At 41.9% G+C, this 26988-nt stretch overlaps 1 protein-coding gene across 1 annotated transcript in view; it reads left to right on the forward strand.

Annotated features, from left to right (window-relative positions):
* The window catches only part of LOC306778698 (GDNF family receptor alpha-2-like), a 42255-nt gene extending 16896 nt beyond the window's left edge, over positions 1-25359 (forward strand). Inside the window, exons 4-8 of the mRNA XM_079270340.1 lie at positions 5461-5839; positions 15231-15343; positions 16336-16476; positions 19418-19560; positions 24128-25359. Coding sequence (XP_079126466.1) covers positions 5461-5839; positions 15231-15343; positions 16336-16476; positions 19418-19560; positions 24128-24262 — 911 coding nt within the window. The 3' untranslated portion in view covers positions 24263-25359. The remainder of the gene's footprint in view (positions 1-5460; positions 5840-15230; positions 15344-16335; positions 16477-19417; positions 19561-24127) is intronic.
* Positions 25360-26988: the final 1629 nt, after the last annotated feature.

Here is a 26988-nt window from a genome sequence, read left to right on the forward strand (position 1 = left end):
TCCACCTCCTCACCCCACCAAGGTTATAGTTCAGAATAATACTCCCACCTGGTGGATGATGTGCTCATGCTAGTTTGTTTGATGAACGCAAAAATCTTTTTCTGCAACTTCTTTTCTGTATTAATCGATGAATTGATTTTGGTCTGTGAATTATCAGAAAATAGTGCTCCGCACAATGGCAAGGTGATGTCTTCAAATTGCTTGTTTTGACTTACATGAAGTCCAAAAGTCAAAGGTATTCAGTTGACTGTGATGGAAAACAAAAAAGCAGCAAAGCATCGCACTTAAAAGCTGGAAACAAGGCATAACCGTTGTTTTCATGGTTTCAAGGCAGGGATGCTGTGCAATCAATTGCATAATCAAAACGACATGTATGAAGGATGTGGGGGAAAATCCTTCCTCCACAATGTGCCAGGACCCAAAGATTTGAAGCCAAGATGAATTCTATATTACATACAGCATGCCAAGATATCATTCACTGTAATTGTTAATATGCTCCACATGAAATATATTCTGTTCTCTTGACCCAGCGGTGAGCTAATTAACTTATCAGGAACAGAGGGCAGCATTGAATCCTGCATTCAAGGGTCCCTCCAGGAGTTAAGTTTAACATCCCAGTTAGACCTTCTAGCTCTCAGCACTAAGCCTCTCACCTCTTAGCTCAGTGTGCCCGCCATCCAATTAAACCCAAAAATCTGTTTCTACAGCTGGGGAAAAAAAGGACCGGTGAAACAGCCGTGCTCAGCATACTGTTGGTGTGTTTGACATTTTGACATTGCCCTCATGACAATTACTATTACTTAGGCAAACACTAAGATCTGTTTTTCCATGCGTTCAGTCAAGGTTTTTGGTTATTAGGGGTCTGAGTGTATCTGTGCTTGTTTGTGCACAATTGGTTTTGTGTTTTCTTTTGATTGCGGCTGTGTGTATTTATACCACTTTGTTTAAATGCTGCATTATTCCGTGTGAATTTTCTAATCAGTTTCCAGCCCTTGCTTGTCTCTCTGTGGGTCAGTAATGAGAGTTGTTCTTCGAAGCTCACTCATCAGAGACCCTAGTCAGTGTTTTTCTAACAAGTTTGCATTCAACAAGAGGGAATAATCCACAGAACATGTTTGGTGTTTCAGTTTGTTTGTATTTTTAGTTACTCTCTACTTGCACGTTGATAATGAACACAGAAGCAGTTTGTTGATATTGTGTAGGTTTACCAGACACACACATCCTGTTTGATTATTTCACTACATTCTGCATTATTGCCAGTAACGGTTGAAGGAGATAAACAGCATGCATATTAAGACTGAGGGGGCCACTGTAGATGCTCATGCTTTGAATTTCACCAGAGGAAGCTCAAGTATTTAGAGGTGTGTTTACAATGATTTAAAATTCCTTTGGGGAGCCTTCTCCCACCTCCGCACACACATTCATTCTCACATACCAATATTTAGTCATCTCTCATCATTTACATCTGCACTCGCTCTCTTTCATCTGCTACGCTGGTTCATGTTGCAGCAATCATTTTATGCGCAGAGGTAAAATTCAGTTGCTCGCTCGGAACAGAAGACTTCACAAACTCCGCCGGTCTTCCTCTGATCACGTCTATACGTTTGCTCAGTAAAGCTTAGCGAGATGATTTTGTAGATCCAGTGCAGCCTCTTTCTCCCCTCTGGAAACCCCACAGCAACATAGAGTACAGAGGTAATGACTGATGAGCCCTTTGACACGGAAATGCTTGACATGCTCCTCGGGGTCCGGACTAAAGACTTCCCTAACAAGCTCTTGCACGCTCACCCAGGGCCGTATTAAATCCAAACTTTGGCACCTTTCCGAATTACTGAGAACATACCGAGAGCCAAGAGCCTCTTCCTAACCTGGGCTGAACTCCCCTCTGCAGCGCAGTGTCCCCTGAGTATGGGATGATGTATGAAATTAGGCTGACAGAGAGCAATTACCGGGGAAAGAAGATCCCTTACTCTTTGGGAAAAAAGCGTCAAAATCCAGATACAGTGTACATGAACGTTTTCATCCACTTCTTCTCATTCATACGTGCTCTGTCCACCTCCCTCACCTCTCGCCTTCTCGTTATTATCCCTCCTTCTCTTTTCTCACTGGAACACAGGTCTTATGTAATTTTCTGTTTATCTCCGTCTGTCTAGGTGTCCTCTCGCTCACATTTTAGTTTGTTTCTTTTTCTTTTCACTCTCTCTATTCCTTTCCTTTTCGTTCCTTCTCTCCCTGTGTGTGTTGTATGTGAGGAAAGAATAAATAGTTATTTCCTCTACATTGCCATCAGTGGGGTCTAATTTATGATACCCAAAGAGTAGAGAGCCCTATTAAAAGCCTATTTACAGTCAAACGACAGGATCACCAAAAGCGATGCTTTTAACTGTTGTTAACATCGACGAGTTATGAGATCGCATTTTGTTTCCCGAGGCACACGAGGCAGTTGGGAGTAAACAACTTAAGACCACCATTTCAAACAGTTTTTGTGAATTCCTGGTATTCCCCAAACGAATATGTCCCATTGTGCTTCATGCACACAAAACATCTCTGCGAACATTCATATTAGTTTACTCTGCACCAAACAACTGCCAAAATATAGCAGGAAAAACATTATTAATGAATTTCCGTGCCCTTAAAGACACTGATGTGCTGTGTTTAATACATCCATGAATCAATCAATGCAGCCTCTTACCCATTTATCCGTTCAATCATTCAATCAGTGCCTCGCTTGCTCATTAACGTATAGTGCAACAGCCAGAAATAAGGTGATAGACATGCTCATAGTATCACAACTATTGTGATTCTATGAGTTTATGATTGCACTGCTGATGGGCGGGGTTAATTATTCCGAGGCTTTCCTGAATTCGGCAATATTAATTGAAAGCTCCCCAGCATCTCTCTAAGTGGCTGTCCAATCTGTTAGTCTGTCTCCTCTCATTTCATCTCTCCATCCGTCATGATCAACTGCTGCAATCAACTGCTCATGTCTCCTCTCCACTCTTAAAGCTTTTCCATTTTTATATGTCTCGTATCATTAGCTTATCAACCCCTTTCTCTTCGCATTATAGCAGAATATGTTTGCTGAAAACCTTCATTGTAATGCACTTGGAAAAATCAATTATAACTCTGCAACACAATACTGCACATTTCCCCTTCCATCTCCACTTCTTTGCTTCCTTCCTCTTCTCCACACACTCTTGCTATCATCCTGTTTGTGTGTAAGCACGCCAGAGCCATCGAACGGGCTTTGTGTGTTATGTTCACCCCAGGACATCTTTTTGGGTTGAGCACTGAATTCAATCTCAGCTCCCCAATCAGAGGTAGTAAAAACTGTCTGTCGCTGCAGCCTCAAAAGCGGCTTCAGCCCTGCTTGGTCAGATAAATCTTTGTAGCTCATCCTTCTCCTATTTTCTTTTCATCCTGGACCCCCCAGTGGCCCACATTAGAGCCTGCAGATGGCCAGGGGAGATTTAGGATCTGCAATCCATCAATGTAATGTAGCCTGAACCACTGGACAGCCGCTCCGCTAACCTCTCCTCCAGCTGGACCGCACTGGCCCCCTGCGTGCCCGTTTCAACCAAGCGTGGCCCATTTTAGTAAAACGTTGGCCCCGCTTCGGCCTCTTCATGCTCAGCGCCGAAGTCAGTTCTTTATTTGATTCTCGTTGAACCAACATCAACCAAGCTGCTCCTTCTTGACGAGGTCGACTAATTGTCTCGCATCATTGCCTTTAAGGTTCGATGTTTGTTACTGTCGCATATGTACATGATCTGAGCACAATTCTGTCTGCCTTTTCAGTCACTTACACGAACAAGACTGAGTTTGCAATGCTGCTGTGGATCATTTATCTGCTGCCTTCAGAGAGTGCAACGATTAACAAGGCCAATGAATGATACAATGATGTCTTATTCTGATAGGAGTCATGAAAGTTAATGCTCTTGTTCTTCGAACAAAGAAGGAAAGGTTCTCCCGTGGTGGCCTGAGCCAAAGATTAAAAAAAGACACCTACATCTGTTGAACTCAGGATGTATCATAACACCCTGCCTGTTTATGAGAGCGCCTGCTACATTTGACGTCCTTTATACATTTAAGTGAAAACTCTCGTTAATGTAAAGCAAAGTGTGAGTGTGCTTTCGTCTGTTTGTGATGAAGTCCCGATATTCTACTTCTGCTGTTCTTCAGTGGCAGTGAGTTTCATTTTATCTGCCGTGATCTAAAACCACAAAGTCATTAATTTTGTGGGTTTGCTTATTTTGTATCCCCCAGTTGTGATGTGATCTCTTCTATGTATCCCCATTTCTAGGATTGATAACGTGAGATGCACCACTTGGAAACAACCCAGCGTCTCTCAAATGAATGGTCTTTTTCCTGCTCCCTGCTGTCTGATAGACACAGAGTGAGATTGGTTCTGTTGAATAAGAGATGAATCTCTCTGGGTGTCACCATAGCGCTACGACCTCTGAAATATCATTATCTACAGGGGAGGGAGGTTAACTTCTCTAATACAGCCTGAATACAAGAGAGGGGTGCCACAAGTGAACATGATCCTGCTTTATTACCGGTATATCTCAGGAGTAGAGTGTTTATCTTACTGCCACTGTGGTATATGCAGTATCTCAGAACACCTAATGACATAATCTGTTTGCCACAAATATGATGTGTAGCCAATGGGGTAATTGCAATGGTTCACTTTGTGATTACACAGAATAACAGAGAACTTAATCTTGTACTTGAACCATCCAATACAGCACAGCGTGGAGTCTTTGCCTAGTCCTTGAGCTTAGCACCTTTTTGGGCTGATGTTACAGTATTTAATGTTGTTTCCCACCAACCAGTGTTCACATCAATAAGTGCTCTTGTCAATATTTCCACAAGGGCTCCTGTTCATTTTACAACCGTCCCATTTAACCAATTCAAATATCTTATTTGATTGTTTAACTTACATTTTAAGTATAGCAAAAACATCACAATAATTATTATATGTGTAAAATCAAGGCAACTCTCTACGACAACTTGATAATGTACTAATATTATAATCACATCATAATATTACCTGTAAGTGAATAATCTATCAACATCCAATTTGAAAGTTGGATGCTATTGAGGAGTCTGCTTCAGCGTTCAAGTCTAACATTTGCAATGAACTCCCTGATGGGTAGAAATGCACGGATTATTGTTGTATTTGTTGATCGTACGTTGCAGGTGAACCGACTGTAAACTATATCAGAACCATGATGTTGGGTTAGAGGATTAAAGGAAAGATCTTTATCAAACTGTTGGCATTGTATTGCATCCAGGTTGTGTTTGCTTAAATACCACCAATCAGAGAGAAAGAAAGCATGATAAAGTCATCATAAACAGCTCATTCCTCTTTGGAAATACATGTCTGACATCTGTTTTTCATTTAAAAGTTCATGAAGGTCACTGGGTTTTCTCTCTTCTTTGCATACATTGACACAGGGATGCTCACAGTGGCCCCAAAAGGTTTCCACTGTGTCGACGCCGAAAGAAACTGCAACCCTTGTCTTGATGCGGCCAAAGCTTGCAACCTCAACGGCAGCTGCAAGAGGCAACGCTCCGCCTACATCGCTACCTGCCGCAAGGAGGACCCCATCAAGGGTGAAGCCTGCAGCAAGAAGCGCTGCCACAAAGCGCTGAGGCTGTTCCTGGATCGCGTGCCCCACGAGTTCAGCCACCGACTGCTCTTCTGCCCCTGTCAGAGTGTGGGCTGTGCCGAACGACGCAGGCAGACAATCGTGCCTGATTGCTCCTATAAAGATAAGGAGAAACCCAACTGTCTGGAGCTACGGAGGGTCTGCCGTCAGGACTCGCTCTGCAGGTGAAATAAAGGGAAATAGTGGGGGTGGAAGGCTTTGGGATCTTAATGGCAGAAGAAGAGTTTCCTGTACTATATGTGTGTATTCCCAGGAGTGGCAGGGCAGACATTCATTTCATGTGCCTGAATGTCTGCGTTTTTGTTCTGGCATTTTATTTTGTTGGTTTGACAGACTGATTTTAGTGCTGTGCGTATGAGACGAGCAAACACATCCAAAGATTCATTAACGTCTGTTTATATTCATGGCAAATAAGAAATTGAATCCATGTGTTGGCGAGAGTTCCTGCTGTTTGACAGTAAATTCCTACCTCCCATGACATCCTAAAATTGTATATTTCTCTGCTGTAACTTTGTCAGTGAAATAATTAGTCATTCAGGGAAGATGTGGCTATTAAGTGCAGGATGAAGATGTGAAGCTAAGTTGAAGGGACAACGCTCAATTAAGCCGAACAAAACATTAGTGGATCACGTTAGCTGCATGGGGCCTCTATTGGATTCAAGCAGCCGGATTCAATTCACGCCTACCCAGCCGTGACATGTTTCCTTGTGTTAGTGCTGCTGAGAGCAGGTGAAACACAGCATTTAGATCCAGGATTCACAACATCAGCCAAATCAGCCGTGAAGATCTTTATATCCCCAGAACCATGTGCCGTGTCTGGCCATCAACAGTCTACACATCCAGCCGGTTGAAGGAGATATAATAATGATGATAATAACTTTATTTATATCGCACCTTTAAAAGTTTTCAAGTTTTCAAAGTGCTTTGACAGACAAAGCAGCAAAGCAAGACAATAAAAGAACAAATAGCTCAACAGTGAGGCACAACAAAGCAAAAAACCTGATAAAACAGTACAATAGATGAAATGATAAAACCAATCGATACAAATAAATAAATAAAATAAAATAAATAAATAAAGTATGCTTTGAGTTAGTGATTAGTCTAATAACATACAAATGTCGGGCATTTGAATAATTTAAAGCATTTAAAAGCTCATTTGTGAGCCTAATGGAGTTCAACCAAGTGTCAGACCCTTGAAAGCTCCCTACTAAAAATAAAACTCACGTGAATCATAAGAAGGGAAAACATTTGGCTAATTTTTCATGCCCCAGTGTGACAGATGATTAGGCAGCTACAATTTAGGTTGATTTGGGTTAATTTAGGTTTAGGTCTCTTCCCCTTTCCGATTACTCCTTTATTTCGCTCTCATTTGGATAACTAGCCAGAATTGTTTGCTTCTGATAGAAGTAAGAATGTTTTACAGTCTCATGAAAATACAAATTAGTAATCCTAGCCATGCACAACAATTCCTTATGAGAAGTATGTATATGGCACATTACATTTATCCTGTTTCTATCGAGGTTAGCAACCTGAGCAGCCTGAGTGTTAATGGCAAAAACCCAATTCCTCTCCACCAACACTAAATCCAACCACAACACTGCTAAAGTAGGGAAACTCTATTGCCTCCTATCCGATTTATGATTGTCTTGATAATTACCTGCTTGCCTGCATTGTGTAATCTGTTTTCAGGCTGAGTTGCTTTCCTTGACCTTTAGGCCCCCAGGTGTCTGCTGTGCACGTCCTTATTGAGAAAGATGAAATAGAACGTTAAAGCTCATTATCTGTGGCTGCGTAATGCCCCGCTGAGGTCAACAGCTCGATGAGCGCGCACACACACACACTCATACGGTATGGACACACGCTGGCCTGTGCACCAACAGACCAACAATCATTGAGCAGTAACACAAAACAACACACTCATACACAACCACTTTCAGCTGGAACGTGACTCTAATAATCTGCTGTTTGGGTGCTGCATCCTCCAACAGTGAATAAGTGCTGCCATGCAAGAGAATGTCCCTCGATTTAATTAAAGTGGGATGAGGTGCTGGCTTGACAGTGTTCTCTGATTGGTGATTGTATCCAGCCTTGTGGGGTCCACAATGACCACCATCCTGTGAGATCTTCTTAACGTGTCCTCGATCTGTCTCAATGTCCTCTATCTGTTACATTATGCCAGGCATCATCTCAGGACAGGTTGATGTCCTTTAAGACCTTGGAAACACTGACTTGTTATTATATTTAACCTGATAATGTATCGAGTTATTGCACTAAGCAACACATTATGTTCTTAATTGGTTCTGCACCTTCAGTTTGTTGTTCAAGCTAATTTAATTTAAAATGTATTTGTCATGCTAATGGCCACAAAGTCCCCAAATTAGAGTTTGTTTTGTGGAAAACCAAACGAAGAAAAAGCTGTCCCAAAACTTTTCAAACAGCACACTCAAGTACAACACCAGAGGAAACTTTCCTTGGCTCTGTTTTCCCCTCTCAGAGATGTGTTGATAAAAGCAGGGGAAGATCACTCAACGACAGGCGTGGCTTCCCTGGGGACGCCTGTCTGACTCCAAACGGGGGATGCACAGCTAGTCCAAGCCTATTACATTTTAACACAAGGGACTGATCGAGAGAGGGAGAGGGAATGGGAGGAATAAGGAGAGAGAGAGAGAGAGAGAGAGAGAGAGAAAGAGAGAGAGAGAGAGAGACTGGGAGGGAGGGTCACAGAATCCATCTGGCCCGTAAAGCTACTGCAGCGGGTTGGAGGTCAGTGGTTTGGTCACATAGCTATAGATCTCTGCAGCAGACTCTGGAGGCCAAAGATAAGCTTAGCGCCGGCCAACATACTCTGATGAAGAAAGGGTCACGGCTCAAAACGAATTTAAAAATGTATTCTCATATATTTTTCATTATTTAGACTTTGAATGACCAGCAGTTTCTTGCTCTACCTCAGAAAATAAATTTTACCTGGAGCATATTGGATGCCAGATTGGCTGTGATTTCACCTTTGGAGGCTGTTCAGATTGTTTCAGGTGGAGCCCATCGCTCAAACAAGCAAAAATATAAATATTTGAAAGGATTTCAAATATATCGTTTGGCTTGGGCTTCATTGGCATATTGCACTGGAAGATTTCATTCTCTCCCTGGTCTCTGTGGAGGCAATTGTGACATACTCTGGAGATCTAGGGACTGTAGATGGGCGGAGAACAAGCATTAAATAGAGTAGCTCTTATTTTTTACTCGAGGTTGTACTTCTGCTGCAGTTATTACGTTATTTCCTTCCACAATCCAAGAAAAACAACAGACAACAAACTCATATTTTCCCTCCCCTCTCAGGTTCTCCACTCTGTGTTCTCACCATCCTTCCAATGTATCCAACATCTATTCTTTTGGGACTGCTGAGTCTACAGAGTGACAATAGGGCTATATTTGGATGGGCTGTTTTGGGGTAGTGAGCATGTGTGCGTGTGTGTGTGTGTGTGTGTGTGTGTGTGTGTGTCTGCATGCATATATGCAAGCAGATAAATTCACCATTTCTATGTCATTTAATGCAACACCAGCCCAATGAAGCCAAATCCAAAGAGCATTGAGTTGTATATGTGAACTGTATTGATTGTCTGAGGATCAATGCAACACTTCTATATTTGATTAATATCCCCTGGTCTCCGGGCTCACTGGGTGCTCTTTGATTAAGTTATTTGGCCACTGGTTATCAAAGTGGGGAGCTGAGAGGCAATCGATCACTATACAGGTAACCTGACCCAGTTTGGGAGATACTAGATCTGTACAACGCCGCCTTTGCTCACAGAAAACTTGCAGGGTACCACTCTCTCTCTTTCACACACACACACACACACACACACTGGCCTAAATCAACAGTCTGCTGTTATATCTGACAACTCAAACCTTCACCGAGGGGGAACAGTGTGGGGAGACTGACTGGCCCAGATGGCATTACTCTGTAGCATCTAAGACGATGCCGAAAAAAATCATGTTGCACTTTTATCATCACTTTCTCTCACACACACACACACACTCGTGCTCCTGTACTTGTGAGGACCCGTGGTATATTCCCAAGCCACTCACAATAAGCTAACCTCACGTTCACACATACGGCCAGTTCTCTACGATGAACTGTAATTTTAATGAGCAACCGAAACTTGACTGTGTGGAAACAGATTTTCCAGGAAATGAATCAACAAATAAGTGCATAATCGGCGCTGGGTATGTAAATTACATTCTCAATCCAAATATGCCGAAGCTATAGACTCAACGACAACAGACAGCCCGATACCCTAAGTGCCCAATTTGAAATTCAGAGCAAATCGATTATTGATGAATTGACTCCAAATGGCTCTCAGCATGGCCACAGCTGAGCCAGCGGCTAGTAGCTAGCGGCTAGAAGTGCTGACAGTGTTAACCTGGGGGTGGGGGGTGCTACTCTTCTGCAACTCCACTCAATCTCTACATAGCAAATAGATGTTAGCTGCTTCAGTGTTCTGAATTTAGCACTTTAAAAACCTGTAACTGTAAATACAGCTGTTTACACAAAAAACACCATTGCTGTTGATTGATTAAAGTAGACGTGTATCTGTTCCGACACGACAGACGCGTGAGATTGATGACTGAGAAATGAGGCTGAAACACCTTCTATGTAGACCGTCCTTTACAGTCGATTGATCCATTGTTATGATCATAGTATTGACTGATTAGCACAGATTTTAAACCTCTTATTCTCAAACGTGACTTTTGGAGACGCAAAGGCTTGGCCAAACAAAAAAGAAGATTCAAAAAGATAATCTTTACAAATTATTTTTGAAGCGTGAACGCAATCAGCAGTAAAAAAGTAAAAAGCTAACGTAGGCTATAAATGAACAACGCCATCTTTTTAAAGAGACATAAAGCTTCAAAATTCAGGAATGGGGTATTTACTGACACATTTTATATTGTAAAAAAAAATCTCTTAAACTTGTGATAATCACAGACCTTATTTCAGATATCTAAACAAAAAGCATTCAAAAAACCCATTGACTTCGATACTGGGAGCCATAAGTGTTGAAATGTCCAGGTTTTATGACTCATTTCTGCACCACTATATGACAAGCATACCCTTTCCTCCTATTTAGGCTACCTTTAAAAGTCTGGGCTCAAGATGGTTACAATACAAGTTATCAAAGTGAAGTGTCTCTTCTGATAGTGCAAAGCTCTGGTTTTGCAAGCAAAGCATGTGTCAACTGGTGACCTTTTCCTCATACATAGTACAGTTTGCTGCAGTGTGCGGCTTTAATCAGGCTTTAACTTCAGTGGAGACATGCTTAGCTTGCTGGCTACACATGAGAGCTGGAAAGAAAGAGTTGTGCATTTAATTCCAATACATGGATTAGTATATGCCCACTTACTTCCCTAACCGTAAACTCAAAGGGAATATTGGTGTCGTGGAAAACTGCAGCCATTACTAGGCTTCGTGCTTTCCTTCACAATCTCTTCCGCCAGCGGTATTGTATCTATTATTCATGCAAACATTAACAATAGGACTTCAACTGTATCTACAGAATGGTCAATGTGCGGTTTCGACTGCGTCAATTAGGGCCTGCTCTTTCAGTCTTCATCATTCTGACTCTGAACTCCTTAATAAGTGTCATTGATGGCTGCAGCATGTCGTTTTCTTAAACACTTTTCCAACACAATTGCTTGATATGTGGCCAACAGCTATGTAATTACTGCTAGTAACTACAGATTACTGCTGACTCTGTCATTTTTTAGAGACAGCTCATCCATTTGTTTGACTTTTTCTGAGGTACGGCTGTTTGTCTTGTTCGGGGAGCATTTAGGGAGTTCAGAACACCTTGAATAATCTACTAGCCCCTTACCAAACAGGCAGTATTGGGTTTTGTGTGTTGCCCTCTGGATTTAGCATTCATCCCAATGATATAACATTCAGTATGGGGTTGTAAGACATCTGCAGGGGTCGCAAAGACAGACAAAATTAGGAAGTAAAAGAACTCGCAAGAACATTTTTGGGTCACCAAACAAGGAACACTGCAATCATGCATAAGTAAGCGTTTCAAAATAAAACAAAATACTTGGGTTAATTCAATGAAAAGTTCACATCAGTGCTTGTGTTTTTTTTACTTTGGATGTTCTGCTTTAGAATTCAGGGGAGGTTGTGTCACCAGGAAGTTTTTGTTGGTTTCAATTCTCTGCTGAGTAAGGGGGCGAAAGGTTGTGCCATGTGACAGCAAGCTAAACTGCCTTGTATTTTCACTGAATGCCATCTGTCCACATTGCCCTTTTAGAGTATTGACTGGGAATCCCAATGAGTACAGTGCTGCCAAAAAAGGCAGGCCTCTGTCTAGGCACATTAAAGAGAACATAGCTGTGGGTAAAATGGACAATCAGCTCTGACCAGAGCAACAAAGACACTATCTCTGGGTCATCAGCAGAAAGTGTGAAAACAGGAGCAAAATGCAGTGGTACAAATCGTAAAAGTGTCTTTTCGTGAAAAGAAAAATATTACCGTATGTTGGGTCCTTTTAATCAAAATATATTCGTAGCACTCCAGGCACAAGGTCACATAAGTGCTGTATTGTTAAGCTTTGCATGTGAATTGTCATGATGAAATAAACAGTGTTGCACAATGTAGAAAATTCTGAGTGTCAAAAGAGAGTAACAGTTAGATCTCAGACATGGTGTTTGCTTTGTCATTTAACTTCAAGGAACAAAAGGACACACAAGGCCATTGATTGAAGCAGAGTCAAATATCCTTCGCCGTAAGTTTACACATGAGCACTTAAGGCTGCAATGTCGAATTAGTTTATACAATACGACAGTGACAACAGGACATTAATGAGAGGAGAGGAGAGGAGAGGAGAGGAGAGGAGAGGAGAGGAGAGGAGAGGAGAGATACGGTCAGAGGAACACAACAGAGGAGAAGCCAGGGGAGGGGGGGGGGGAGAGCATTGCATCGAGAAACATCTTTTGCTTTTCTCATTTGCTTCATGTAACTGAAATTATGTTGGCAGCTATTGTGTCATGGTTGTTGTTGTGCTTTCTGTAGACGAGTGAAAGATACGGTTTCTAAAGCCTCTCTAGGCTGAAGACTGCGGGAAGTGATAAGAGTGAAGAGGAGTACCATTTAACAGAAATTATCATCCGTAGAAGAACTCATATTTGTAGAGAGAGCACAGAGAGGAAGTCTCTAAACCAGATAGGGCTCTCAAAAGACTTGTTTTTAATGAAGAATGGAAGCTATAAGAGTCTTCTGAGTCTGATAACTGTTTTCCTGCCGCCCCTCCTCCTTCATAAGGAAATGGATTCCAAGACCGACACTCATCTGATTTTAGTCACATTGTTTGTCACGGACATCAAATGATAGGAATACGAATCCATATAAAAAGCCATTCGTTTTCTATTACTGCCAAGCTGGATGGACAGGCACTCAACGCTGAGCCGAATCACTGTGTTTAAAGTGTCAGGTTGGTTGAAAGAAGTCTACCTCTGTGGGGGCTCCCCTGCCACTTCCCTGGGGGCTGAGTGGCTAAAATGACCATAAAGCTCTGTTGAGCTAGACAGCCTGTAATTTCAGCAGCCAGTGGTGCTTTGCCGAGGTATAATGGAAAGGCGGTGGAAGCCATGAAATTTGCTGAATCCCGGTGTTGGAACACCATTGTTTGAACACTCAGGACACCTCTCTAAACTTTAAATTACTGTTTTTAAGCCATCATTGTCTGAAAGAGCTCAGCATCTAAAAAGAAACACGGTGGTTGTTCAGTTTCTTTATTATTCCGCAGTCTTTCCCTTTCCTGCAAAAGATTCCCGCATAAGTTAGCCCGTAAGAAATAGAAAAATGGAAAATGTGGTTCTGAAGGTTGCATTGTGTCGGCACAACTTGTTCTCTCTCTCTCTGTCTGTTGTGTCTTTTTTATCAGCGGTGGCATGATTGTGGGTGCAAGTGCCTTCTTTCACTCAGAGCAGGAATGGATGAGAGAGGGCTTTGTGGGGGACAGGTGTGGAGAGGGATATGTTTGTATTTGTGTGTATGTGTTCTTTCTTTTCTGTGATTTAACATTGTGTACTGTGTACTGCGTATCACTATTTGGGTGTGCGTGTGGGTGCATGCTGTATCAGTCTTTGCAGCCACGAAAGAGCAACCATGCACGTCCCGTTTTGTGAAGCGTGGCTTTAGATGTGATGTTAGCAGCATGTCACACCGAGAGACTCTCCGGCTGATTTGATAGCAGGGCGGATGGAGATGGAGTTGGAGTAATGAAGTGAGTCTGAGTGGAGTTTGCTGCTGGAGGCCCAAGCCCATCACACCACACTGGCTGCATCTCTGCTGTGGTGAAAGACAGAGAGAGAGACACAGACAGACAGGGAGACAGAGAGATAGTAACCTTTTCACCCTTATTCCTCCTCAGCCAAGTCTGCTTGTCTCCGCTCTCTTTGTTCACAGAGTTGAGATGCAGCATATATCTGTTTCCACATTGGTCTTTAACTTCTTGCAACAACAGTAGAACTCTCATTCACTTTCTATCTGATAGACTGTGGCCAGCTGTACCCTCCTCTCTGAGTTTCCTGAATGGCAATGTCCCTCCTGCCAAAAGCAATAGATTAAGTGTTTGCAAGGCAAGGCAAGTTTATTTGTACAGCACATTTCAACAACAAGGTAATTCAAAGTGCTTCACATAAAACCATTAAAAGCATCAAAACATAAGGCAAAAGAAAAGGAGATTTAAAAACAATTAAGAACATTCATTGCATTAAAACATTAAAAAACAGTGTAAGAAATAAAATACAGTAGTAAAATGCAGAAATGCAGGAAATTGATTAATATATTAATTGAATGTGTCATAGCAGAGAGAGAGAGAGAGAGAGAGAGAGAGAGAGAGAGAGAGAGAGAGAGAGAGAGAGAGAGAGAGAGAGAGAGAGAGAGAGAGAGAGAGAGAGAGAGAGAGAGGTGCGCAATGTGTTGTGATTCACTTAGTGGGCAGCTGTGATGTAAGCAGTACAGACAGAGCACGTTTGCACACGCTACTCCCAATAAACCTACTTAAGTGGATTAGCAATGCCACCCTGGGGCTCTCCACAGACTTAAGGCTCTTATCACAAACACACCGAAACAAAACATACTATTTTTATCTGTTCCCTCGGTCTGTTGGGGAAGTGAGTTTGGGAGACAGTCGAGATGTCTAGGATAAGCATGGAAGTAGAGGCCAAATAAAGCACATGCTATCTTTCTCATCCATAAACAAATGAACTACCACAGGGTTTATGCTGCATTCCGTGACGATAGTAAATAGCTTGTTGGTACTGAGGCGTGAGTGAGACCTGGTTTGCTATTCAGGACACCTATTGTAGGAGCCCGGAAACAGATGTTGCATATACTTTCCCAGTTTGACGCTGGTCTCAATTGGCAGATGTTCCAGAGTAAAAATGGTGGCAAAAAAATTAGGCGCTGTGCTTTGAACTTGTGTATGTTTGTTCATCTGTCATATGCTCAGTGACTGAGCGCCTGCCTCTCTTTTTCTCTCTGTGCTGTGCTTCATGTTTGTTGTGCAGGTCTAGGCTGGCTGATTATATGGCGAACTGCTGGGCGACTCCGCACACAGTGAGCACCTGCCCCAACCAAGACAATCACCAAGCCTGCTTGGTCTCCTACGCAAGGCTCATCGGTCAGTACAGCCGGGGCTGTGGGTGACTCTGTGATGGAGTGAGAGTTGTTTTGTGTTTGAGAGAGAAATTGGGCAGGGGTTGAAAGGGAGGGGAGACAAACACAAATGCACATTCACCTCCGAATCCCACATCAATTTCAGATACAGATAGATGGTGAGATAAAGAGTAATGGTTATAGTTAGAGTGACAGCACTCTAATCTACCTTCACTTTTATCATGATTAGCAGGCAGAGCAGTGAGACTCTTGTTTCCCCCCCCCCCTCCTGGCCTGATATCTCCCCCAGCACACTGGACATCAGGTCACTACTAGAAGTAATTAGGCAGCAAAGGCACAGAGAGAGTGTTTACTTAATTAAAACACCTGATGACCATCTGTTTGCGCATAGTAAATGTTTGCTCAATCAATGTGCCTGGACTGGCACCTGCACATTTTTCAACCCCAGCCAACATTTGACAACAGCACCTTGGGTGCATCACGAGGTTCGTGAAGAGTTCCAAATGCAAATTGATATGTTTTTCATAGTGTCCATATTTCAGTATCAGTCACTTCCTCCCCACCATGTGTCATAACTGGCACAGCATGAAGTGATAATCTGCCATGGTGCTTCTTGGATTTCTCTGGAAAATGCTACATGAAGTGCATCCAACACCCCTGACTCCAGCTGAAAGCATCAACACAGAGAGGCATTTGAAAAGTAAAATGTTTTGGTACAGCAGTGCTATATTCAAGCTGCACACACACACACATCCTAAAGCACCTACTTTGTAAAATATTCATCACATAATGGCCTCTTTACATCTAAAACAAAGCATTACAGAATGCTTCACCTTCCCATAAACCAAATTGTGCAAACCCATTCCTATGACTAACATCATGTTGTCCATTTTATATACTATTTGTAATGAATGTAGTCCATTATAGTCCATTAGTGACCCATAACTGTTTGTCCCAATTTGTGTAATTTGTGTTTGTGTGTGAATACCCTCACAGGAACAGACATGACTCCCAACTATGTCGACAGCAGCTTCTCCAACTGGACCATCTCCCCGTGGTGCACCTGTAAGGGCAGTGGAAACCAAGAAGAGGAATGTATGAACTTCCTGCGGTACTTCAGCGATAACACATGCCTAAGTGAGCCATCCCAATACACGGATACTCTGCATGCATCTGAAATGGGTTTTGTAACTGATAGGGATCCAGCAGTCATATAATATTGATCAGAGCACAAGTGTGTGATGCAGTAGTTACTCTTTCCGCCATGTGAGATTAGAGTGAGCCATGAACTTCAATCAAATGCAACTTTAATGGTCTCGTCATAGAGCTCTTCAGCGATGTAACTGTAGATGTGATGTTGTTCAGGATATGGAAATAATGAGAGGTGGGGCTGGATACCCTTCAGGTATTAAAATGTCAAAAGACAATTGCGTTGATTTACATTTTAATAAATTAATTTTATTTAAATTAAACAGAAAATAAGAAATGATTTCTGGTACTATGGCAAAATAGGAAATAAAACTGGAAAATATGGATGCAGGGAACTTCTTGAAGTACTAATGAAAATTTGTCTGCAACATAGTTTGATATAACTCATCCACTGACACTCTTTCGCCCACTGATTAAGTTGGAATTAAATGTTCTTAGTTTCTCAGAAACTATCATTTCTTATCACTTCTCATCCCCCCCCCCCCCCCTCCCCTTTGAGCAAGATCTGCCCGGACTTTAATACAAAAGAAACCATTTGCATGTCATTTTCATATTCAATCTGAGAGCGTTAAAGGGCTTATCCCTTGCAGGAGAAAAATGTCATGAAGAGGAACAGATCGAGCACAAATTATATAATTGCAGGAGCTAAAATACATATCTGCACATCTAATGCATAACACACGGGGCAACAGGACAGAGTGGTTACTTCAAACATCTTTATGCTTTTTTTCACTGTGAAGAGAAAATACAGCATGCTCCTTCCTTGCTACGGTGGAGCGAGCAGTGTCAACAGCGCTACAAGACACCATTGCCTTTAACATGTTCCATTGTGTGAATAATGCTTTCAGACCATTTTAATAGATTGCTGGGGTACCGTTTTAGCTGAGTGTGCAGGATGAGGGATGAGGCTGGGAGCTGAGGAGGCGTCTTGAAAAAGAACACAAAATGCAGCATCTCCTATATGCAGTCAATGGGAACAGGCGATACACTTCGACACGTGTGTGTGTGTGTGTGTGTGAAATCTTCCTTCACCTATCTTTTAACTTTCCTTGTCTCTGCAGATTAAATCCTTTTTTTTTTACATTGATAGACAAAACAAAGCACATTGCAATTAAAACCATGTGTACAAATAATGTATGATCCACTCCCTCTTCCCCACTCTCCCCTTACAAGATCAAGCAAGGGAATAGTCAGAAGAATAGTTTCAACACTTAGTCATATGAGTGTGGAGACAACATAAAATATTCAGGATATTATAATAGTTCAAACACAGTCGGGACCTCCCTTTGTTTCTGCTCTTCTTGTACTTTCCTCCCTTTTCTCTTCCTCCATCTGTCCCTGCAGGTAGGGTAATGCATGCTATGCCCAGGGGTGAAAGGAAAACTTATCCAGAGTCATTAAAAAATTGAATTGCTATTGGCAATGAGCTTAATCACTCAGTGAAACATTTGGGTGCAGTAAAACATCCTGTGTGGAGGCCCTCCAGCCAACTAGTTTGATTTATGACTTTTTGCCCCCCATCGTACAGCATCTGTAGGGGGCTAGCTAGCGATAGACGACCCTGACAAACAGATGCGTAACATCGCATGTCTCAGCAGTACTACACCGTCTCTTCACTGCTAGCATTTTCAGTTGTGAGCTGGTGAGCTCTGTTCCTCTCTGTGCTTTTATTTTCCTGTGTAGAACAGAATGAGAAACATCAAGGGGGCGTTTGTGTGTGTTAAGTGTGCAGGTATATATGTGTGCCTATGTGTGTGTTGCTGTACTGTAGGTGTGCTGGATTGCAACACTGTGTAGGTAGACAGAGGATGTGACAGACACATCTCTGTGGCCATGCATCAGGAGTACTAAGGACTGTGTTTGTGTCCATCACATGCATGTGTGTCGTATCCTGTTTGTTCTTGATGTGCTGGTGGGGGAAATGCCATTTCTCCTTTGTTTGAGAATGTTTTGAATTTGATCAGTCACATGAATCTATTCAAAGTCATCTCTGCATACTGACCTTATAATGGAGGTGGTTGCCAAGCAATTACATGCCTTGCCTTCTCTCAGGCTAAACAAAGGGAAACAAGCCTCGTGTTTTAAACGGAGGAGCAGTGAAAAGGTACTCAGCCCCTATTTTACCATCTCTAGCTGGAAAGCTGACTGAACTGGGATTTATCACATTTTTTGCAGACTCACACGTGCACTTAGACACAAAATGACACGCATGCATACGGTACATCTGCAGGGAAATACAAAAGCACTCATACACATACACAGGCTGCTGTCCTCTATTAGAGTTGATTGATTTGCTACTTTTAGCAGATTCCATTTCTGAGTGTACAACTGTCGGCAAACAAATTGGGCTTCATCATCTCAAGTGCGGACATTTTGCCACTATTTGGTCGGCATGTTGCAATTTGAGAATGGCTGTCATAAAACTGTTTTTGTAATGAGCCCAGGACATGGAGTAATGTTGTTGTATTCGATAAATGCGTCCATTGTGTCTCCTCAGGATGTGCTCATAGAAGGATAATTACTTTATTGATAAATAGAAACAGTAGGCATTCAAAAAAAGCACAACTTAAGATATTAAATATAAGACAATATTGGTATATTGTGAGACATTACAATCCTGAGCTGCCTCCCCAGTGATGGAAAAACCTCTGATTGCTGTTTTTGATTCGTTCAACTCTTAAGCTTAGTGACAAAGCAAACTGACTGGTTCTCCTTACTCTTTTTACTCCTTCCTTCCTCAATCACACTATGCCTAACCTCACACCCTGTTGCCAAAGATTGTCAGGGGACCAAGAGTTTGACCGAGAGCTGTCTGCTAGCTGGCTCCTTGCAGTGCAAAACAAATAACTTCATATCTCTGTCCCTGCAGGAAATGCTATTCAGGCCTTCGGTTACGGGATGGACAACATGCAGAACAAAAATGTGTCCGTCCCTGGTCCCGCAGAAACTACGAAAACGGGGTCGGACTGGTCAACAGGCACCTCAGAACCGCCCTTTGACACCATCCCAAAGGTAATAGGTTTGCATTGATTGTTTCATTTCTGGGTTATTGCAAATGCCAGAGGTGCTCTTTTCGACATTGAAAGCATTGTTGTAGCAGCAAACACCTAGTTTATATGTAAATGTGAAGTAAAGTCTACCTTAGCAGATCATGAAGAGATTCTGCGTGTGTGTGTGTTGTAATCTGATATTCTCCTTGCTTTGTTGACTAGCAGGGCTCCACGCGTGCTGTTAGTGCATGTTCATGTATGTGAGCGTGCCCCACTGGTTAGCTCGTGGCCGCACTGATACAGCGGTTATAGCTGATAAAGCCATCCCAACTGACATGGTCATTGTGGAAGCTTAGCTCCCACCCTCTACTTCCCCCTAAGGTGACACTGTTGGCTCTGCCAGCACTTTTGCCGCAGTTTGCACTGTTATCGCTGTCAGCATCGTGAGCTGCAACCTGCCGGTTTAGCTGTCGCCACGTATAGGGCCGGCAATACAAATGCTCCCAAACTTGTTTAGCACCTTTCAATTCATATGCATATTTTATTTGTTGTTGTTGTTGTTGCAGCACAAATATATTCATACATTTTCCAAAAGTTTCCAGCAACTTCCTTGCATACATTTGTTAAAATTAACAAGAAGACAAGAAGCACCACAAAAACACTTCTCCTCTCTGAAAGGAGGATTTTGTACAGAGGCAAAATCACAAAGCTCAACACACTGCACCATTCGCATTTACATCACATTCAATCTCTATGCTTGTTAAGGCAATTGGCACATCAGAAGAGACCCTTTAAGATAAGACCGTTTATGCTACACCCAAGATGATGACATTTGGTTGAAATATATATTTCTCTCTCATACAATGAAATAGTGAACTAAATGGGAGGTGGGGGTTTTAATCTGGATTAGAGGTTCTAAAATACTGGCCCAGGGCCTGTACTCTGCTCAATGCCGACTCCTCTGAAGACTGCAGTGAACTCCGCTATAACTGGGTTCACCGTCAAGATGAGAAAAACATCATTCTTTGCTTTGCTGCAAGAATGCACACGCGTTTGTCTTTAGAACTTTTCTGAAATAAAGCTTGAATAAAATGTGAAAATGACTGGACTTGGTATTGTCTGCCAAAGAATCCCTCTCTCTCTCTCTCTCTGTTTCTCTTGAACAGGTCAGAAGTTTTCACTGTACTTTGGGTCAAAGGAGATGTTTTTTTCTTCTTTTTAATCTTGCTGTTGAGTTTGATTAGTTTTCACAATATTGTTCTGTTTTTACAGATGTATTTGAGAAGTGCCGTGCAGCCTGCTGGTGTAGGTCTAATGATGTTTTTCACCTTTGCAGGAGAGCCAGTTACCAAGCTAAGCTGAAGTAGACACTAAAGCTGTCCTTTATAAAGACCTTCTGCTGCCGCCGCTGCTGCTGATGTTATTGTCAATGTCATTTTCAGTGACTATTACAGATATACACAAAATCAAAGCAGCGTGCAATGTTTATGAATGCAAATTTGCATGCTGAATGAATGACTCCCATTAAGACATCTAATTTGAGTAATTGCAGGGGCTTTCACAGCCATTAAATAGTCACACTGCACCCAAGACATGCAGCGTTGTACTTACGCAGAAACCCTCATTGTTGTGAAGACAGCAAATTTAAATGTTGCGAAGAGGAGAATTAATGAATAAGCACCTCTGATAACAATAACAGTGTGTAAGTTTGGGAAAGGTGTTGGAGAGAGAGAGAGAGAGAGAGAGCGAGGTTGGCGGGGAGGCAATAGATGGCGGATTTCTCCAAAGGTGTTGTGTGTGTGTGTATGTCAGTATTGATGCACCGCTCTGTGCCTGTCTCACTGCAGCGTGTTGTTTAATTTATTGTAAAAATGGTAATTAGGAAACAATAAGACGTGTGATTATTCAAGCAGGAAGTTTATAATTAGAGAGGGAGCTGGTAGGGACATTGTGGGCCGCTCTGCGCTCTCAGACAACTACGCTTGGCAATTAAAACTTGTCAAACTTCCATGGCGGATGAATTGGAGGAGTGTTGTTATGTATGGAGTCCTCTTGGCAGAAGACTGTCTGTCCAAGGCCGTGAATCTCATGGCAGCCAGCGTGGGCCCCACACTAGCACACACACACACTTACATGCACACATGTGTAGAAGTATAGCCGAGGTAATAGAATACATCATGTTTGTGGTCGACGGATGGATGGTCGATCGACCGTGACACTAAAGGATAACCTATAATATGAAGCACAGTTAGAGAAGAGCTGGCATAGGAGAATCTGCGGTCCGTGACTAAGCCTGTTCATGTCGGTCATACTGCTCCCTCATAGAGTATTTTCACCTCATTTAGATGCATCATTGTTATAAATGTCACTGCCAGTGGTTGTGGGCTTTATCCCATGCTCAGTGAGTAAACATGTGAGCTGAAGCGTGGTCCTTTGAGCATTGTAAGTCAGAGGGGTAGCCATCACAAGTGGTGCTTTGTTTATATGGAGAAAAACAATATGTTTGGCGTACACCAACATGTTTCTGAAGAGTTTGATGAGGGATATTGTAAACCCCCAATGGGTCGGTGTCTCACAGATAAGATGGATGTTGTGTGTCTTTTGTAATCCCAGTTTGAATTTCAAGGACATTTAAAGCAGATTCTTGAACAAGGAATTGTTTCAGTTGAACTGTTCATTTTTACTGCATTTCAAGTTTAGTTTAACATGTAATACAAGCCAACCTCTGTATGTGTAACACCCCCCGTCGTCCGTGTTCCCACACTGTCACTGCCATGTGTTGATTTTCAGCTAAATTGAATGAAATTGATTGTAGACAGAAGCCGCGCATGCTGAGTGTTACTCGATTACTTGCCTCAGGAAACGCAGCCTTGCACTGTAAATTTGACAATGTGCTGATTGATAATGAAAACTCTCGCTGCCTACATGTGTACTAACCTGTTCATTGACAAGCTGGGAAACTTTCTCATCAACAGTTCAAATAAACTCCTGGCGGTTTCCATCCTCTCTCTCGTGCATGTGTGAAAGCATCAGTAAATAAGTGCGTGGTTTGACATTGTCTGTGTTCCGTCACGGTGTATGCATTTGTATGCATGTGTTTGTGCTTTTAACCGTGTGTGTGTACCGTCTCACAAGTGTGTGTGTGTGGGTATTGGCTGCAGCCGGAGATCTGGACTCATGTCAACAGGCTGCTGTCACACATCACTGCCCTTGCTAATTAATTGGCTTTTAGTCGCGGATGTGTTTGGTGCATTGTCAAGCTACCCATGGCTTTTTTCCCCCCTTTTTTTGGCAAATGTAATTTAACCATTTCTTTGCAGAGCGGGAATTCACTAACCACTGTGATAACTGCAGCTATTTTGGATACCCCTCTTTTCCCTCCCTCCTCCCTCCTTCTTCCTCTTAACAGGACAAATATGACATCCTGTAAATACAATCCAACACAATTTTCTTGTTTCATTTTTTATTTTCTTGTTCATATCTTGCCTTGTTCTGTTGGAAAATGAGATACTGGTAGATATCATTGGAGTAAATGTGTTTCCTGTGTACAGGGAAATGAACCAAAGTGCAATCTCTGCAAAGTAAAGATGAGTTGAGGGGATGGTGGTGGTGGAGGAGGAGGAGGAGGAGGAGGAGGAGGAGGAGGAGAAATGTTTCATGTTCCTTGTGATGTGCCTCTGTATTGCTGCGCTGGACTGAAAATGGTGCCGCCGCAAATTGAACGAGACTACTTTAACTTCAAGGCAAATGGTTATGCTTTGTGTAACAACAATCTGAGAAAATTTAAAAAGTATTCAAAATGCGAACAATTTTATGGAAAAGCACACAATAAGGCAATTGTGTATATGTGACAGTGGAACTCTGGAGGCCATGGAGTTTAATATCTGGACTGTTGTGTTGCCCCTGCTCTCATTATGTGAACAGTGTAGTAAACTGCATTTCTCCCTCTCTGTTTGCACTCTGTACAAAACTTTATTTTCTCTGGTGCATAAGAATAAACACTGTTGTGTTTTGATTGTGCACAGTCAGTACAAGGGGTCTTGCAAATGTTTTCGGCTTCTGCTTGCTGTAATTTTTTGCCTTATGAAAAATTGAAAGAAATCTACAGCTGCTGTTGGCTTCTGTAGAGTGTGTTTGGCTTCGTAGCATGTTGTTCATGTAAATAAAGTCTGTAATGATAGCTTTAAAAACTGTTTAGAGACTTGCTGGCAGAACCTAAAAGAGTCTGAGAAAAAAGAAAAAGTCCTCACAAGAAGCTTTCCTTTGTTGCCAACTTGTTTAAGAAGCAGAGAGCATTCTAAGCAGGGGATTGAAATATACTTTACATGTCAAAACATTTGGTGGATCAAACACTTAATGTCCCTGCCAAAGTGGGTGTGCCATGGATCCATGTAATGTCTCACTCTTACTCTGACTTTCTGACTCTTTGTTTCTCGTCTTCTCCTCAGCTCTGACCCTGTCTGTCTCACCTCCCTCCTGTCGCCTCCTACTCCTACATCAAATGCCAGAACAAGAAGCAACACAAGTGTCTGAGTCATGTCTAACCTTTACACATCTCTCTCCCTTTGTGTGTCCCTCTATCTGCCCAGTATGCTGAACCTGACGGTGACCTGGGCAAAACCCGAGGCCTGCCAGAGGATCACTCTGCCTGTCTGTGTGCCAATGTCTGGGCACTGCTTCCCAGCCTGGTGTTGGCTCTGGTCCTGGCCCAGCATGCCTTATAGAAGTGCCAGGAGGAGAAAAAGAGGTCATCCACCCACAAGCTGGTCCCAAAAGCAGGTGTTATTTCTGAGACTGATATTAAGAAGGCTGAATCTCTGGGCAGTTGACAAAAAATGGTATTTAGGAAAGCGAAAAAAAAAAAAGAGGAGGAAAATATTGAAATTTTACAATTGTGAATTTGTTGTTCATTTGATGTAATGTTTGGGCGGACCACGACTGTGATAAAGCACATGGCCTGAAAAAGGACCCTTGGTAGGAGAAGCCATGAAGGCCATTTTTTGGGGAGCGACTCGCCCTCAGACTGAGACACAAAATCCTGGAGGACTGAAGCTGATCATTTTCAACGCTTGCGCTTTTCTCACCAGAGGAGGCAGAGAGGGAATGAACAAGATAATTAAAAGAAGACAGGATTGACAGAAAAGAAATTGTTGCAGAGAGAAAAGGAATGAGCAGGAGGTAAATGGGGTAGAGTTAAAGCGAAAGGACAAAGAGAGAGAGAGAGAGAGAGAGAGAGAGAAAGAGACATATTTCTGCTATCAGTCACACTTTTTTGTCCTGATTTGGTTCTCGACTTAATCTTCTCCTGGATGAATAGACCGCAAATGTAGGGGTGGGGATGGGGGATGATTACATTCTGTCTCTTCAACACTAGTCTAAACTCTAAACTGTAAAGCCTACTCAGTGTTCTAAGTGTTGGTATAGTATCCGTGACCATAATCAATCTACCGTAAAGCTCTTTCATTTGGGTGCTACAGTATACTTTTTTTAGCAGGCGGCGAAAAGAACAAAATATGGCGACGTCACCAGTTAACGGTCCTTTTGGTCATTTGAAATGTTGTTAATGACTGCAGGTGTGCACCATAGGTCCACCTGCACATGTGTATATTTCTGTCTTTATGTATATAATAAACACTTTTTTTTCTTTCATTCAACCAAATGATATCTACGGTACCTTGAATGGACATGACTGTGCGCTAAGATGACTCTGTATTGGTACTAACGGTCGGTCTTCATTATCTGCGTTTATATTTGTCGATAAAGGTTTGATCACATAGAATGTATACAGGGATGAGATTAAACAAGCTCAAACTGCTTGGAAAGCCATGACCTGTGTGTGAGTATCATACTGTGTTCACCGAGTGTGTGTGGAAAGTTATTACAATGTGTGAGCATCGATGTTTCAATGGAGGTGAAAAGTAGCTTATAAGGAAATGTTTAAATTGCCAGTGTGGGGGTTCGTTCGGCTCCCTCAGAGAGAAGAGGTTATGATGCATAGTGTAATTAACTGTGTTAATTACACTATGTTTTTTTAAGAGTCAGGACAGCCACCGCTATTTAGAGTGCTTGCACCCAGCCTTTTAACTCTGTTGTCCTTGTTATATAGTATTCTAAAGGTCTTGTTCTTAATTCAATTACATATATCACCATATCTGTTTACTGAAAACAATAACGTTGAAAAAATGCCCTCCAAGAAATACATTTTCCTATAAGGCTGCCTCCAAAACAATAGTTGGGAAAATGCACAAATTGTTTTTATCAAATAAAAATCAAACGGAATATTCAGCTTCAATCCATATTTGTTAGCCTTTCAAAAACAACATTAACACCGCGGTCAGAAATCAGATTGCTCTTGAGCTTGCCGCAGTCAAAGGGACTCCAAAGAGCGATACTCATGAAAGAAAGTTGATTTAACAAAAATAGACTGACTCATTTAATCTGCTCAATCAATTCATTCAAATAAAACATTTTGTTTGAAGAATGTTTTTTAGGGTGACATCACAAAGATCTGCCCACCACCAACCTCTAAAGCTCACCAATAACACACAATGGCTTGTTTGTGGTGTAAAAATCTAATTTTAGGGCCGACAAAAATGAACATCTTACAGGATCAGTCAACTACGGCGAATACTCAAAGGCCTCATGTTGAAAAGAATATTGGCTGGAACCATTCGTCTCGTCCACACGTGATGGGATCCCCAGTCCTGTGGACTTTGCTCCCTAATGCTGGAAAGAGATCTCTTCTTGCTCAGCACCGATAGCGACACATATATTCTTCATTGTACATATAGGCATGTGAGTGTCATATTACAAGTCTTAACCGAACCCTTCTGACTGAATCACTTCACACGGGCATATATTTTACATCCAGATGTATTTTTGTATGTTTATACATACGGTACATCATATTTTCCTTGCAGTGAATGAATGTTGACTGTTCCTGAAGCACCGTCAGTGTTTCCACCAAAATGTTTATGTCTTCAGGCGGTACATCAAGTATGATGTTGTGTCACATAAATGCATGCTGCTGAACCAAACAGCTTTATGTTGCTGGCATATTTCGGCAAAAAAGGTTTACAATCTGTCACGGGAGCAGATGTCAAATTAAACTCAATGTGTTATTGTTAACAGTATAGTTGCACCATACACAGTGAGGTCAGGTCTGGCATCAATTACAGGGATTTCCAAAAACGGTGTGTTTACTGCTCCGGGCTTCTGAATATATGAAATGTCAAACACTTGTATGATTTTTCATTGAGATCTCCAAATTCAACAAATTTGAAAAGTGACAATGTGTTTGATGTTTTGTCTTGGTCTTGTTAATATATAGGTATATATATATATATATATATATATATATATATATATATATATATATATATATATATATATATAATATTATATGATATATCTATTTTGGATGTCAGACGATATGGTGACTCTATGATGT

Source organism: Melanostigma gelatinosum (genome assembly GCF_949748355.1).
Source record: "Melanostigma gelatinosum genome assembly, chromosome: 6".
NCBI lineage: Eukaryota > Metazoa > Chordata > Actinopteri > Perciformes > Zoarcidae > Melanostigma > Melanostigma gelatinosum.